The sequence below is a fragment of the Leopardus geoffroyi genome, chromosome B1, assembly GCF_018350155.1.
Source record: "Leopardus geoffroyi isolate Oge1 chromosome B1, O.geoffroyi_Oge1_pat1.0, whole genome shotgun sequence".
NCBI classification, from domain to species: Eukaryota; Metazoa; Chordata; class Mammalia; order Carnivora; family Felidae; genus Leopardus; species Leopardus geoffroyi.
This window is the reverse complement of record NC_059327.1, coordinates 185,642,039-185,656,351: the sequence shown is the minus strand read 5'-3', so window position 1 is coordinate 185,656,351 and position 14,313 is coordinate 185,642,039. Positions and strand designations below refer to the sequence as shown.

Sequence of the window (14,313 nt, the reverse complement as noted above, 5' to 3'; positions counted from 1 at the left end):
AAACGTTAGCCATAGCGTTAGCACCCCAAAACAGAGACTGTATCTGTGAGAGAAAAAAGTAGGAAGCAAAATAGGACTCTGCAGTTGGTATCTTCCATTTCAGTGTGATCTGTATCCTTAAAAATCCTGCCACATGAGGACCCAGAGAGAATCTAAATGCTCAGGATAAAGGAAAGGTTAAAGAAATTATGGGAAACTTACTCTGCAACTGTTTTTTAAAAATGAATTGAATCTGTACGTGTGGCCTAGAGAGATGTCCCAAATAAAGTACTGACTGAAAAGAGCGAATGTTGGAACAATATTCACACAACGCTGTTCAACAGCGCTCTGCAATGATGGAAATGTCCCAGATCTAACTGTCCAATACAGTGGCCACCATGGAAATCTATACCAACATAATCCAATATGGCAGCCATCAGCCAGCCACCTATGGTGACTGGCCCCATGAAGTGTGATGACTGAGCCTGATGAAGGGAGTTTTCAATTCTATTGGATTCTAATTAATGTGAAATGAGATTTAAATAATCTCATGTTACTAGTGGCTTCTAGTGCAGATTTATAATATGAATCCTATTTTAAAAGCCCCATAAAAGGGTTCCTGGCTGGCTCAGTCGGTAGAGCATGCAACTATTGATCTCTAGTTGGTGAGTTTAAGCCTTACCTTGGGTATAGAGATTACTGAAGAAAAAAAAAAAACAAACAAAGATAAAAAGTACAATACAAATAAATTAATAAGTAAGCACATATAAACACATATAAACACATAGGTATATACGCCTATTTCACGGGTGCCAAAGCAGGTGGTCTGGAACCACATATACATCAGCTAGCGACTAGGGCTGGGCTGTGGAGGAAACAGGTGACAACTTTCACATCTTAATATTTCCACTTTGGAACTATTTGAATGCAATCCTTTTTTTTTTTTTTTCCTTTTTTTTAAAGAAATGGCATGTCAAAATCCCTGCTTTATTTATTTTTTTAAATTTTAATTCCAGTGTAACCCACTTTGTGTCATAAGGGGACAAGGACGTCACCGTGACGTAACACGTACGATCAACTCTCGGTATTTCTTCTTCAGGGATTGGTGGCGCTCTCGAAGCTGATTGGCCATGAGTTTGTACTGGTCCCTTTCTTGCTGGCATGTGTCCAGCTCCTTGGAGAGGATCAGCAGAGCTTCCTTTTTACTCTCCAGCTTTCTTTTACACACTAGGTACTGCAAAACAAACAAATCCAAGCCGTTGGTCAAAAACATCAATGGACCTCCGTTTGCCACACGCCGTATTTAATAGACCCCGTGGGGCTGGTTTCGTTTTGTCGCCTTTTTTATTTTTAGAGGTCATATACCCAGAGACATCAGTGAATGACATGTGCACCTAAAGATGGCTACGGTACATGATGTATTCCTCTCGTGACAGAACCAAAAAGCCTTATATGTTTGTGAACTTTGGCAAACTGGGATAAATAGATAAAATAATTTAACCGACGTATAACGCAAAAAGCAAAATGTATTTTTAAAAAATGACACAGATAGATAGTTGGAACCAAATTTTGTTTTAAAAGGATGTATATATCCAGATAAGATTATGTAAAATCGTATTAAAATGTAATGGAATGATATACACAGAAAGACTATTCAATACAAATTTTGAAAAAAAATGTTATTAACAACTCTTGGTAACAAAAATATTTGCATGTGTTTTTAAAGATTTTATTCTTTATGCTTTTCTGTGTTCTCTAGAATAAGCCCTTATGACTATTCTATAATTAAAAAAATACAAAAATGGTTATTAAAAATAACTTAATTGAACTATATATCACTGCAATAGATTTCACTTGTCCATTCAGCCCAGCAGACATTTTCTCACCTGAGAACATTTGTCCACTAACTCCACCAAGATATGTACAGCTTCCGTGGTTCCAATGCAGGCACCCACCCACCCACCCACCCCCCCCCCCCCCCCCCCCGAGACCCACTCCCCAGAGACCCACTCTGTGAGCTAAGTATTTTAGCCACACTTTGAATTACCCCCAAACAGTTGAGTGTACCTAGCTGAAACTCTTCTTCAGAGATACAGGATATCTTTGTCCCTCCTTCTCCCCATCACCATGCCCCCCGCCCCCACCCTGACCATGAACTACCCTCACCTGATAATCATCCACCACCTGGGCCACTGTGAGCCCGACTGGGACTCTTTTACTTTTATTGGATATATTGCACCGTCTGGCGTTATTCACATATGTGAAATGTGGCATTAAATACCTTTTGAATTTGCCCCGTAAAAGACCAAATTCAGAGCATTCATGAAAACAATTTATAGTTTCATTATACACTCTGACATGAGCACTTTGTCATTATGGACGCTCACACAAAGCAGAGAGAGAATCAGCACTCCCGTACCATTGGAGTCAATGCTCTTTTATGGACAAAAAGCATTACTCATATATAGTGCTTGCTTGGAACTGACTTTGTTAAGTTCAATTTCAAATAAATGAAAGGGGAAAAAGAGAGTTTTGTGCATTAGCACAATTTTTTTTTCCTTAAAAAAAAAAAAAAGTAATTGCTTAGCTTTAAAAACAAAGGGGAAAGAAAAGCCATTCTGAGACGGATTTGCGTTCTAAGGGAGGACACTTCCACCTTGGGTGAATCTTATTCCTGGCAGTAATGAGGTTGGAATCCTGCCTTAAAACGTCCTGGATTTTTAAGACTTTGACATCGCCTTCATGGAAGCAAAATGGTTGTATTGCCACTGTGATTTTTCAAGAGTAAAATCCCCAGTGAGTAAATATCAGAGGAGAGTGGCTCAAAAACCCTAAACGGCAACATCCTAAAAGAGGTATTGAGATTTCACAGGAAAAATCCCATTTACACACAATTTAGCCGATCTGCCCTTGTGCCTCCGGTTCTGCGGCCGAGATCAGAGGCCTGGGTTGTCAGTGCTGTTAGTCCTGGTGGCAGGAAGATGGCCACCCTTGTCCCTCCAATTGATCAGATCCAAATCTGAGGCCCCAAAGATACTTAGTCTCCCAACTTTGGGGAAGAAAACCCCAGTTGCATGGAGACGCGGTAAGGTGCTGTAGGCAAGATTGGCTGTAACAGCCGGTCTACTGAAGGAGAACAGGGAAGGGCCACCACCTAAGGGCAAAGTGGAAATTCAAGTTTCCTGACCTCGAACTGCAGTCTGATGGGATCAGAGAGAGAAGCTGTTTCTCTCCCAAGGCAAGGTCCAAATCAGGCCTCGGAAGCTGTGAGTAAGAGGACTCCCTTCCCTTGGGTCTAAGGTGCCCGGCAGGAAACAGGCACAGAGGCCTTTGCCAAGGCCCCGTGACCTGGGATTTGATGAGTGCAGTCCTGCTAGTCCCTTCAGGGCATGGAAAACAGGACAGTTATTCCTTCACCAAAGGGGAAGAAAGCAAACTCATTCTGTACGGAACCTAGAGCCCCAGCAACAAAAGGGGGGTCTCGAGGAAGCCACTGCTGGACTGCTCTTCCTTCTGCTATGGTCTAGAACAGCCAACTGCAAAAACTGCATTGTGTCACTTATTTTTATCAGTAGAACCCTCAGGCTGAAGCCTCATTGCTGCAGCAGCTCAAAGCGGTGCTGCCCTGGCGAAGGTGGGGACACCTCCCCCACAGCGCCCTGACCCCGGTGTGGCAGCACCAAGAAGGAACACTAGAAAATGCTGCTCTGTGTCCCCCTGGGATGCTCATGAAAATGCGGGTTCCCGGCCCCAGCTCAGGGAACCCCCTGACTTGGAATCTGGAACCGGCTCAGGAATCTGCATCGTTAGCACACGGCACGGGTGATTCTGACTTCATCTACACTTGGAAAACACAGGCTCCGGGGACCTCCAGCCTCGTGGCATCTTGGAAGTTAGAACCCCAACCACAGTAGTCTGGAGATCCTGAGAAGCCAGCGGCAGCCCACGGGTCCAAGGGCGAGGCAGGCTCTCAGGACTGTTCCGGGGATATCTGAGCCACTTTGTGTAGAAGAGAACGGTTCTGAATAACTACAAGCATGGACTATGTTTTATTGCATCTGATCAAAGAGCTTACATGTATTATTAAAATAACAATAGAGGGGCGCCTGGGTGGCTCGGCTGGTGAAGCATCCGACTTCGGCTCAGGTCATGATCCTGCCGTTCCTGAGTTCAGGCCTCGCATCCAGCTCTGTGCTGACAGCTCAGAGCCTGCAGCCCGCTTAGGATTCTGTCTCCCTCTCTCTCTCTGACCCCCCTGCCACTTGCGCTCTGTCTCTCTCAAAAATAAATAAACACTTAAGAAAAAATAACAACAGAAAACTCTGGGAGGGTTATGTGTGTGGAGGGGATGATACTGGGGAATGGGATGGAATTTCTTGTACTCGTTCTAAAATAGTGATAGTTTAGTCCCTATGGAAGCTGTTAACATGACCCATTTTGTATCCCTCCAATTGGAAACAAACAACAACAACAACAAAAACTGCAAGGAAAGGAAAAGGTCCCCAAGAGCCTCCTTGTTGGCAGCTGTGAACAACCAGCAAGTGCATGACTCCAGCCCCAGCCCTGGTGGTGGGGCCGGGGGGGGGGGGGGGAGGGCAGAGGGAAGGGGGGGGGCAAAAATAGAACAGAAAGCCAGACAAGCCAAGTTACCGTACTTGAGACATTTCAGCTCCTAAAGGAGGATGATGGAGGAGGTGGACAGCAGAAAATCACCAGGCAGAGCCAGAAGGCCTCCATCCAGAAGCAGGTCTAGTGAGGAGCTAATCATGAACTTTGGGGACCCTGGGAGAGCCACAGAACAAACACACACTGCCTGGTCCTCGGTTTCCTCCCTTGGAAAATGAGAGGGGTTCCCAGGAGCCCTGTAACTTGAGCAACCCACGATTTTAACACCACCATCCAATAGCACTGGGGGTAAAGGGTGTCTGAGAAAACACTGGGGGTGAGGGGCTCCCGTCCAGGAAGTATGACTCACTTCAAGCACCCAGAGATCTCTTCTTCTGCCTTATCTAGGATGGAGCTGGCTCAACGATTTCCAGAGACAGGCCAGGACAGTGGCAGTTGCAGAATCTCTAGGTAGCAGAGGCTAAGGACACTACCTGGTTGCAAAGGGTGCTGGGCTGAAGCTGTGTTTGCAATAACGATGTACGATAAAACGAGAAAAGGCCAATGTCTATGCGGTCGACGTTAGCGTCTCCCTCTGACATGTCCAGTTCTCCTTTCCTTCCAGGCACGTGGCAGGACTGTCCCTCGTCATGCTCTGGAGTGAGATAGAGCCATGTAACTTGCTTTATCCAGTAAAGTGGGCCTGGAAGGGACACGAGGGACTCCCAGGGTGAAAGCACTGAAGAGCCAAGGTAAGAACCCCCAAGCCTTCTCCTCCCCTGCCACAACACATATTGCTATGGAGACGTCACAAGAACAAAAGAGCCTGCAGTGTGGTACCCACATGGCAGACAACTGCCCTGCTGAGTCATCTGGGTCCATGGAGAAATTTACATGATCCAGAAGCAAAACTCTGTGGTTGTTAAGGTACAGAGATTTGGGGGAGGTGTTTGTTACCGCAGCATAACTTAGCCCATCCTGGCTCATACAGTCCATGTCAAAGAACAGGAGCACAGGGAGCCTGGTGGAGATTATATTTGTGCACCCCACCCCTCACTGTGCTGCTGCTGAATCACCACAACGATGAAGACACACAAGTATTATTATCATCACTATTAACAAAAACCAAAGTTTTTGTGACAAATGCTTTCCATGTATGTGTGCCTTGAATCCTCACAGCAATCGCGTGAGGTTACTCTATCATCACATTCATTTTCTAACGAGGAAATGAACTTGAAATAAAAGAGTTCATGTAATGTGCCCAGGGATGGACAGAGTCAGAATTTGAACTTAGATCTTTGTAGGGCCAACCCCTTGAAACCCCAAACCCTGAAAAACTAAGCATTCTGTGAAAAAGAAAGAAAGAGAGAAAAAGAAAGAAAGAAAGAAAGAAAGAGAGAGAGAGAGAGAAAGAGAAAGAAAGAAAGAAAGAAAGAAAGAAAGAAAGAAAGAAAGAAAGAAAGAAAGAAAGAAAGAAAGAAATCCTCAGAATATTCATGGAGTTGGTCACTACGTTGAGTCAGTATTCCCAGCACAAGGAGCTATGGGAGGGCAATTCTGAATTTGACTATGTTTTAGACCTAGAACAAATGAGTGAAACCTTTATCTCTCCGCCCACTCCCCTCTAGATCTAGGGGGCCTGCCTCTTCTTTCCTCAGATTCTAGGCCTGAAGGAAGAAGGAAAAAAAGAACAAAAACCCAAACCAAGAGGATCCACAAGCATCTCTCCCCTGTGCTTTTTGGGAGGGAGCCAAGTGGAAGCAATAAGTTTTCTATCCACTTACAAGAAATGGGATAAACTAAGGGTGTCAGAAAAGAACCAGAGGGCTGTTTCCTCCAAAGAGGCTTGGTTGGAACAGTCTTGTGTAAGCTGTAGCTGGTCTCAGCCACTCATTCAACAAATATTTTCTAGGTGCCTTCTCTGTGGGAGGCACTGAGCCAAACACCGGTCTCCTCAAGGGATAAATGGTCCTGTTGATTTTGAAAATGAAAAACATGATACCTGGATAACAAATCTTATTTCCACAATCCCTTATGGGTTTTTCTGAATCCCCCGAAGTTCGGAAAACTGAAGACATGTTCACATCCCGTTAGTGACCTCAGCTGAGGTCTTTTAGTTTTATTTTTTTTTAGTTTTTTTTAGTTTTTTTTTTTTTTAGTTTTTTTAGTTTTATTCTTTTTTTTTTTAGTTTTATTTATTTTGAGAGGGAGAGAGAGAGCACATGTATACAAGAGGTGCGGGGGGGGGGGGAAGAGAGAGAGAGAGAGAGAGAGAGAGAGAGAGAGAGAGAGAATCCAAAGCAGGCCTGATGGGACCTGGTGCGGGGCTCAAACTCATGAACCGTGAGATCATGACCTGAGCCACAATTAAGAGTTGGACGCTTAATCGACTGAGCCACCCACGTGCCCTAGATGTGAAGGTGTTTATGGTCTCTATGCCACTAAATGTCAATATTCATATATTTGCTGAAGACAAATCAATGTGTTTGATTATTGATTAGTCACTGCCCTGGAGTTTGCTGGGGCCAATACACAATGTACCATATGCTTAAGGCATTTCCTCTCAGATTCCAATAACTTCAGGAACTGAAACGCCTCTGGGGCCCAAGGAGTTTAGACACAGGGAACCTGACTTTTATTTGAAAGTCACCCTTGCAAATCTCTACATAGTCTTGATGACATGTGTGTGACTAAAGCCCAATCTTTCTTGGACAATAATTGTCCCAAACCTAAGCATTTATTGGATATTGACTTCCTCACATAGGCCAGGAAAAACTAAAAGTACATTACATGCAGAAAATCTTCAAGCTGCCTTAAATGCTATGTGTCTATTCCCACAGCCCCCTCGTTTCTTTTTTATTTAGAATTAGCATTGAATGCTGGAGCTGGGATAAAACCTCACAGGTAACCCAAGCGACTTGCCCGACTGCAAAGAACAAGGTTTCTGGCCTAATAGTGTTTTCCAAGGGGTGGGTCACGACACATTAGTCTGGGTAGTGAAATTAATTCACCTGCAATGTCATTTTCTTTAAAAAGAAAAAAAAAAGATGCAGAACAGAAGATATCCGTGTGCATCCCATGAAGGTAAGCATTGTTTCACCAAGCTTTTCTTTTGGAGCATGTGTGTAGGAATAAACACACGTATCTGCATATCTTCACACATTTAGTGCGGACTGCCACTCTAAAAGCCTATAAACCACTATTCTGTAAAAAGCCACCCTGCACATGTATTCATTCATTCGATGGATGTTTCACGAAGGCCTCCAAGGGAGGCAAGAGTGGGATGGAGGTTGGCTTTATGGGCAGGGGAAGAAAACTACATACAGGAGATGGCACTTGATGCATTTTGAGAGTTGAGTGGGCATCATGGCGCCCAAATAAAGGCCATTATGTCATGGAGATAATTAGTTCTTTGGGACTGAGGCACAACCCTGTTAATTAATACCTGCTCTGCCCCCCTCAATGGGCTTCAAACGGAAGGTGCCATGCTAAAATTGGACTTTGTAAACTTTTTCAAAATTCAAGGTACTACGTTCATGGCACTTAAAGCGAACGAAACACTTTCACAGACATTCTCTCATTTGATGGTCAACATTGTATGACAAGTGGGACAAAAACTGTTTTCCTCATTTTAAAAAAGAGCTGAGATTGTCTTCCCCGGAGTAACAGAACTAACTACTGTCAGCTCAAACCAGGAGTCTGAAGTACAAATTCCAGGCTCTTTTTAGTATGCTATATTGGTCCCAAATACATTAGTAGCAGGTCCACACATTACCTCTCTTGGATCTAACCATATTTAAAAAAATGTCTATTTATTTATTTTTGAGAGAGAGAGAGAGAGAGAGCAGGGGAGGGGCAGCAGAGAGAGAGAGAGAGGGAGACAGAGAATCTTCTACACTGACAGTGCAGAGCCCAGCACGGGGCTCGAACTCATGAACTGTGAGATCTTCACCTGAGTTAAAACAGGAGTCGGACCCTCAACCGACTGAGCCACCCAGGCGTCCCAGGGTCTAACTACATTTTTAACCAAACGCTCTCAGAGATAACTGTGTACTCGGAGTGGTGCATTTTGACTCGTAGTGTGTTGAGGCCTCGTTTGGAAGACAGGTGGCCCTCTTGGGACCCTTTTCAATCATATTCCACGGGGAAGGACTGAGGCGCAAGAGGCCACCTAGCCATCTGCTCGGTCACCAACCAACTCCGTCCCGGAGAGTTCTGGCCGCCTGTGTACTGATGAACACACTGGGCTCTTCGCCGGCTGAGTCACGTGGATGAGACGCATAGTTTTTCAAAGGGCACTTGCACACGGTTACGTAAGCTGTGACTCAGGCCCCGGACCCTCTTCTCTTCATTCACTCAAAACCTTACCCCCCTCAACCAAGGGGATCGCCTTCAGTCCAATGGGCTTTCCCGTCATCTCTTGCTGGTTTCATCCAAGTTGGTGTCACCAGCTCAGCCTCTCACCTGCGTTCACTCTCGTCTCTAACTCTGTGCCTCCATCTGAACATCTGAGAGGCAGCTTCAACTGAACCCTCACTATCCCCTTGAACTTGCCCTGCCCTGAATCTTCCCCATTGGGAAGTGGTACAAACCATGTTTGGTTTTCCATTAAACCTTGGAGTCCTCCTTGCCTCTTTTCTTTTGCTCGCAGCCCTCATTTACTTCATCAGCTAATGCCATGGGCTCTACCTTCACAGGGTATATTGAATCAGGTACTGCTCACCCACTTCCCCCACTCTCACTCTTGTTCCAGCCACCATCATCTTTAAGTTTATTTATTTTCAGAGAGAGAGAGAGAGAGAGAGAGAGCGCGCGAGCGCACAAGTTGGGGAAGGGAATAGAGGGGAGAAAGAGAGAATCCCAAACAGACTCTGCACTGTCAGCACGGAGCCCCATGTGGGGCTCAAACTCATGAGCCATGAGATCATGACCTGAGCCAAAATCAAGAGCCAGACACTTAACCGACCGAGTCACCCAGGCGCCCCCGCCATCATCTCTTGATTAGACCGTGGCCCCAGCCTCTTGCTTCACACTGTCTGCTTCTACCCACCTACAGTCCCCGCTCCGTGTCATAATGAGAATGATGCTTCTTAACGGAAAGCAGATGGTGACATGTAGTGACTCAAAGTCCCCCACGGCCTCCCATCACATTTAAAACAAAACCCAAAGTCCTCCCACTTACCCTTGCTCACTGCTCTCCAACCTCACTGGCCTCCTTGCTGGTCTATGACCACATCAAGACCACTCCAACCTCAGGGCCTTGGCATTGCTGCTTCCTCTGCTTGGATTGCAGGCTTGTTCCCTGGCTTCCTTCAGATCTGTTGTTAACGTCTCCTTCTCAGGAAGTTCGTCCCTGTCTGTAAATACCCAGACTCTCAATCCTCTTACACGGTGTTACTTTCCTTCATTGCACTTAATACTTGATCTTGAGTTATGTAACTGATGACTATTGGTTTATTTTCAACATCTCCCTCTCCATGGCCACGAGTGTTTTGCTTTTTCATTCTAGGTGCCCCACATTCAGAATGATGCACGGTATATAGCTGGTGCTCAATACATACATATAACGAATGAGAAAATGTCATGCATTATCTTACTGTATCTCACTATAGCCTCAACGGTCTGTGTGACACGTGGTTTTATCCCCATTTTATGGATTCTCAAACTCGCAGCTGGTAAAGACCACAAGAATCACCTAAACCAGACCCCTAATCATACAGGTGTGGAAACTGGAACCCAGACCGTGCACTGACTTACCCAGGGCTGACTAGTAGGACCCAGAGCTGGACCTAAGCTGAGGGTTCCTCTCAGCCCAGTGCGTTTCTCTCCACACACCAAATTAAGGCACGCATCCCTGGCGAGACATAAGTGCCTATAAACGTAGAATGGTGCCTGGTACTTTTTATAGCAATAAAAATTATTAATAAAATAAAAGAGAGAGTAACAGATGATAATAAGTAGCCTGATCATCATTCATTAACAGTCACGAACTATAGTATGCTAAATGCTATAAAGACATACAAAGTTCCCAGAAACACAGGAAAGGCAGCTTAAAGCAATGGTTGAGAGCATGGCACAAGGAACTGGGACACTGCAGTCAGATCTTGACTTTACCGCTCACTAGCTATGTGATCAATTACTTAGCCTCTCCGTGCCTCAGTCTCTCCATCCGTTCAGTGGGTATGATTATAGTATCTTCATAGGGCTAGTGTGAGAATTAAAAGAATTAGTATGTGTGAAACATTTACAATAGTAAGTGCCATATGTGCATTGCTATTCTATTTTTCATCACAAGGAGAGGATCACAGCTCGGCAAAGAAGGTGCTCGGAGAGTCAGAGGAAGATGTGAATGTTTGAAACGGATCCCAAAGGACAGGTGGAAGGATTGTTTCGCTGGGGGGGTAGCTGAGGTTGTGACAGGTAGTGGTGATGGGAAAACCGTACTCCTGGCAGGGAAACGGTCCCAGCAAAGCTCAGAGGTGAGATGCCGGAAGACAGGCTGGCCGCATGGCAAGCAGCATACTGGGCTGTCTTGGGCGGAGGAGTGGGAACGAAAGCTACCTAAGATAAAGCTGGAAAGAGAGACAGATGGGTGGTCAGGTCAGAAAGGGCCTGGAAGTGGTGTTGAGGAGTTCAGATTTGATTCTTCCAGCAAGCAGGAGCCCCGAGGGTCTCTGAATAGGGGAGTGACATTAAGAATCCTTTGAGGAAGACAATTTCAGCCTGACATCAATGCGGTGTAAATTATCTTTGACTATACAGCTTGGGTAAAATTTGCTGCCAAGCTCGCAGGGGGAGGGGAAGGCAGCTGGGGTTCAGGGCCCCGCTTTGCAGACACACCTTTGGATCCTGCAGTTTGATCTGATCTGTCAGGCCGACAAAGAACACACTGGCTTTGCTGTTTCTTAATGTGGATTCTGTTATCACCTTGTCTAACGCAGTTCTGTTAGGCGGGGTGCTACCCAGGCAACCGGCTGCAGGCACGGGGTTAGCCACGGCGGCTGCTATCAGAATCTTATCAGTGGGCGGACGGGTCACGTGGCTGCCCAAACGCAGGTCAAAGGGCGGAGGCGAGCAGGGCAAACCTCACGAAACCGGCCGCTCTGGCCAGGGGATACACACTTGGTTCTCCCTGTCTTCCATCGTTGCTCCCCAGTCAAGGCGTAGTTCTGCCTGTTAAGTTCATGTGTGGCGTGGGGGCCACGCCCCCTCTTCATGTGTGGCGTGGGGGATATTTGCTCTCTTCTCAGCCCAAGAAAAGGAGGGTTTGGGTTTGTTTTCAGTAAAGGAAAAGGAGAAAACAAATTCGTATTTTTTTTAACGTCTACTATGTGTCAGGCACTGTTAGGAGTAATAACGATGAGAAGTGTAGACTTTTATTTCATTAACAATAGTAATTAGTGGCATAGTGACCACTATTTAGTGAACATTTTGTTCCAAACTGTACGCAATGATCAACTTGAAACATTATATTCAATCCATACAGCTGCTCTATGATATAGTTGTATGATTAGCCCCATTTTAGGCAGGAGAACACTGAAGCCCAATGAGGTCAATTTATCCTTCATTCCTAAAGTAGTAGTCAGTAGCAAAGCCAGACTGTTCTCTGCGTTGGGTTCTAAGCAACAGGACCCTTTAGCTGTAAGTGACAGTAACTGATACTCTAACGCAGGAATGTACTGGAAGGATATTGGCACTCATAGAATTGGCAGAAGGACAGAGAAGTCGACTTGGAAACAAGTAAGCAGCGAGGTGACTCTGGTGGCTGCAGGCGGGACGAGGAACCACCAGGTCTCAGTGCAGGAAAGACGAGGTTAGAGGCCACCGATCGGGGCAGAACGGGGTAAAGTTTCAGCTTCTTTCTCTCTCACCTCAAGGGGTGGCCTAAAGTAGATCATGTGCCATCCTTTGCCTGGGGGAGCACAGGAAACCCACATTATAGTCTTGTGCTCTGTCCCTGCAGACTATATCCAGGGGTAATGCCCTCCAACCCGGGGTGTTGGTGCAAAGAGACATGAATGCTTGGGAGTGAGAAAACGACTGTTCACCACACTGACCTGGGTAGATCCATTCTATTGAGCTTATTCCTCAACTTTGCTAAGGTCCTCCTTCTAGTGGCTTATGAATAAAGGTTGAAAAAGAAACAGTGCACATTTAATAACAATTCCTTTTATTCTGATTAACCTCTGAGACTCTATCAATCACACCCAGAAACACATATACAGTGGTGAAGTCTACACGCTGCCGTGGGGTATACACCTTACCACCTGGAGAAAGGAGAAAACCACACACCAAGTACACGGGGTAATCAGTGAACGTGAATGCAATAAACGGTAAAATATGCCCGGTTTTCGGCACGTATGCTAGACCTCGTGAAACACTTTTATTATCCTCTCCAAGATAGACTTCTTTCGAACTGCATTTCAATTGTATTTTTAAAGCACAACTCACAAGTCATTTGTCGATGTCAATCCCTACCTGCATACAAACGCCACGTAGGTAGCCTTGTGCTCTCATCCTAAGAACCGAGACCTACAGTTTTCACCACTGAGTGGCTTTTATCTACCCACTTACTGTTATCTGCAATAAAGCAAATCATAATTTGCTATAAGGAAGATCATAATAATTAAACGACTATCTGAAATACCACATTACTGTTTAGATGGCTTTACAGCTAGACAAATGCGATGAGAGATAAAGGTGGCCAGGCTGTCAGGGAGGGAACCTCTCCACCGAGTGACTCTCTCCCTCGAACAGTGACTCGTGGTCCTTGGCGATTTTTACGGATGGGGTCAGGCTAGCTCTCGTTAGCCGCTGCGAGAATATTACCTGCTAATCCCCAAAGGCTTCACAACGTGCTGATAAACTCGTGTGGCTGAAGGGTTCGTGTTCAGGAATAATTTAGAAACTTCTCAACTGTAGGCTCCCTCTTTTCTGAGAGGTATTTCCCCCTCCGGTCCTCCTCTACTTCCTACTTTCTCACTGCCCTCTTCTTACCCTATTCTCTGTCCTCCACCCAGGAATACCTCCTTTCTCACCCAATATGCGGCTTTGGGCAAACAGTATCCGACAATCGACATAACTGCAACTTCCAATAAGCCACTCCCTCCATTCTCAGAAGCCCTACTCTGCCCTGCCCAGTGATGTCTGGCCGGGACCATCACGACAGCCTCCTCTTGCCTCCTTACCTGTCTGGTCCAGGTACGAATCCCTTTGAAAACCATACATCAGGTCCTGCCACTCACTCACCTTTAAAAATATCCCTGTTACGGAGATTGGCAAACGAGAGCTCTGCAGTACCTGGCTGCACTTCTGCTTCGGACTCCTCCTGCCCTCTTCCGGACTCCTGGTAACCATGTGACATTCCAGGCACACCTGAAGTAGGGCATCACAGCCACCAGCCCACCCATCTGCCTCCCCACCGACTGAGGCCTCCCTGCAGCCAAGGTCCAACTCATTCACCTTTGCGTCTCCAGAGCCAAGCTCCTGACCAAGAGTGAGTGCTCAATACATATTTGAGATGTAAATGAATTTTGATTCCCGCTAAGCTGAAATATATTTACCTATTTGTAATATACTTTTTAGTAAGTTAATCAATTATTATTTACTATTAAGCTTAACTCTCCACAGTCTACTTTAGCATCATGTAGAAAAAGAAATCTGGTGGGGCGTCGGGGTGGCTCAGTCAGTTAAATGTCCAACTTTAGCTCAGGTCATGGTCTCATGGAT

The 14,313-nt window shown here is 45.6% G+C and overlaps 1 protein-coding gene across 9 annotated transcripts in view; it reads right to left on the bottom strand.

Annotated features, from left to right (window-relative positions):
* Positions 1-14,313, bottom strand: part of CCDC149 (coiled-coil domain containing 149) — a 96,380-nt gene that overhangs the window by 59,640 nt on the left and 22,427 nt on the right. For 8 of the 9 annotated variants that reach the window (XM_045474375.1, XM_045474372.1, XM_045474373.1 and 5 more), the window contains exon 2: positions 1,052-1,213. In XM_045474375.1, coding sequence (XP_045330331.1) covers positions 1,052-1,213 — 162 coding nt within the window. Of the gene's footprint in view, positions 1-1,051; positions 1,214-9,766; positions 10,149-14,313 lie in introns of those variants that run through there. The other variant, XM_045474371.1, reaches the window with a different exon arrangement.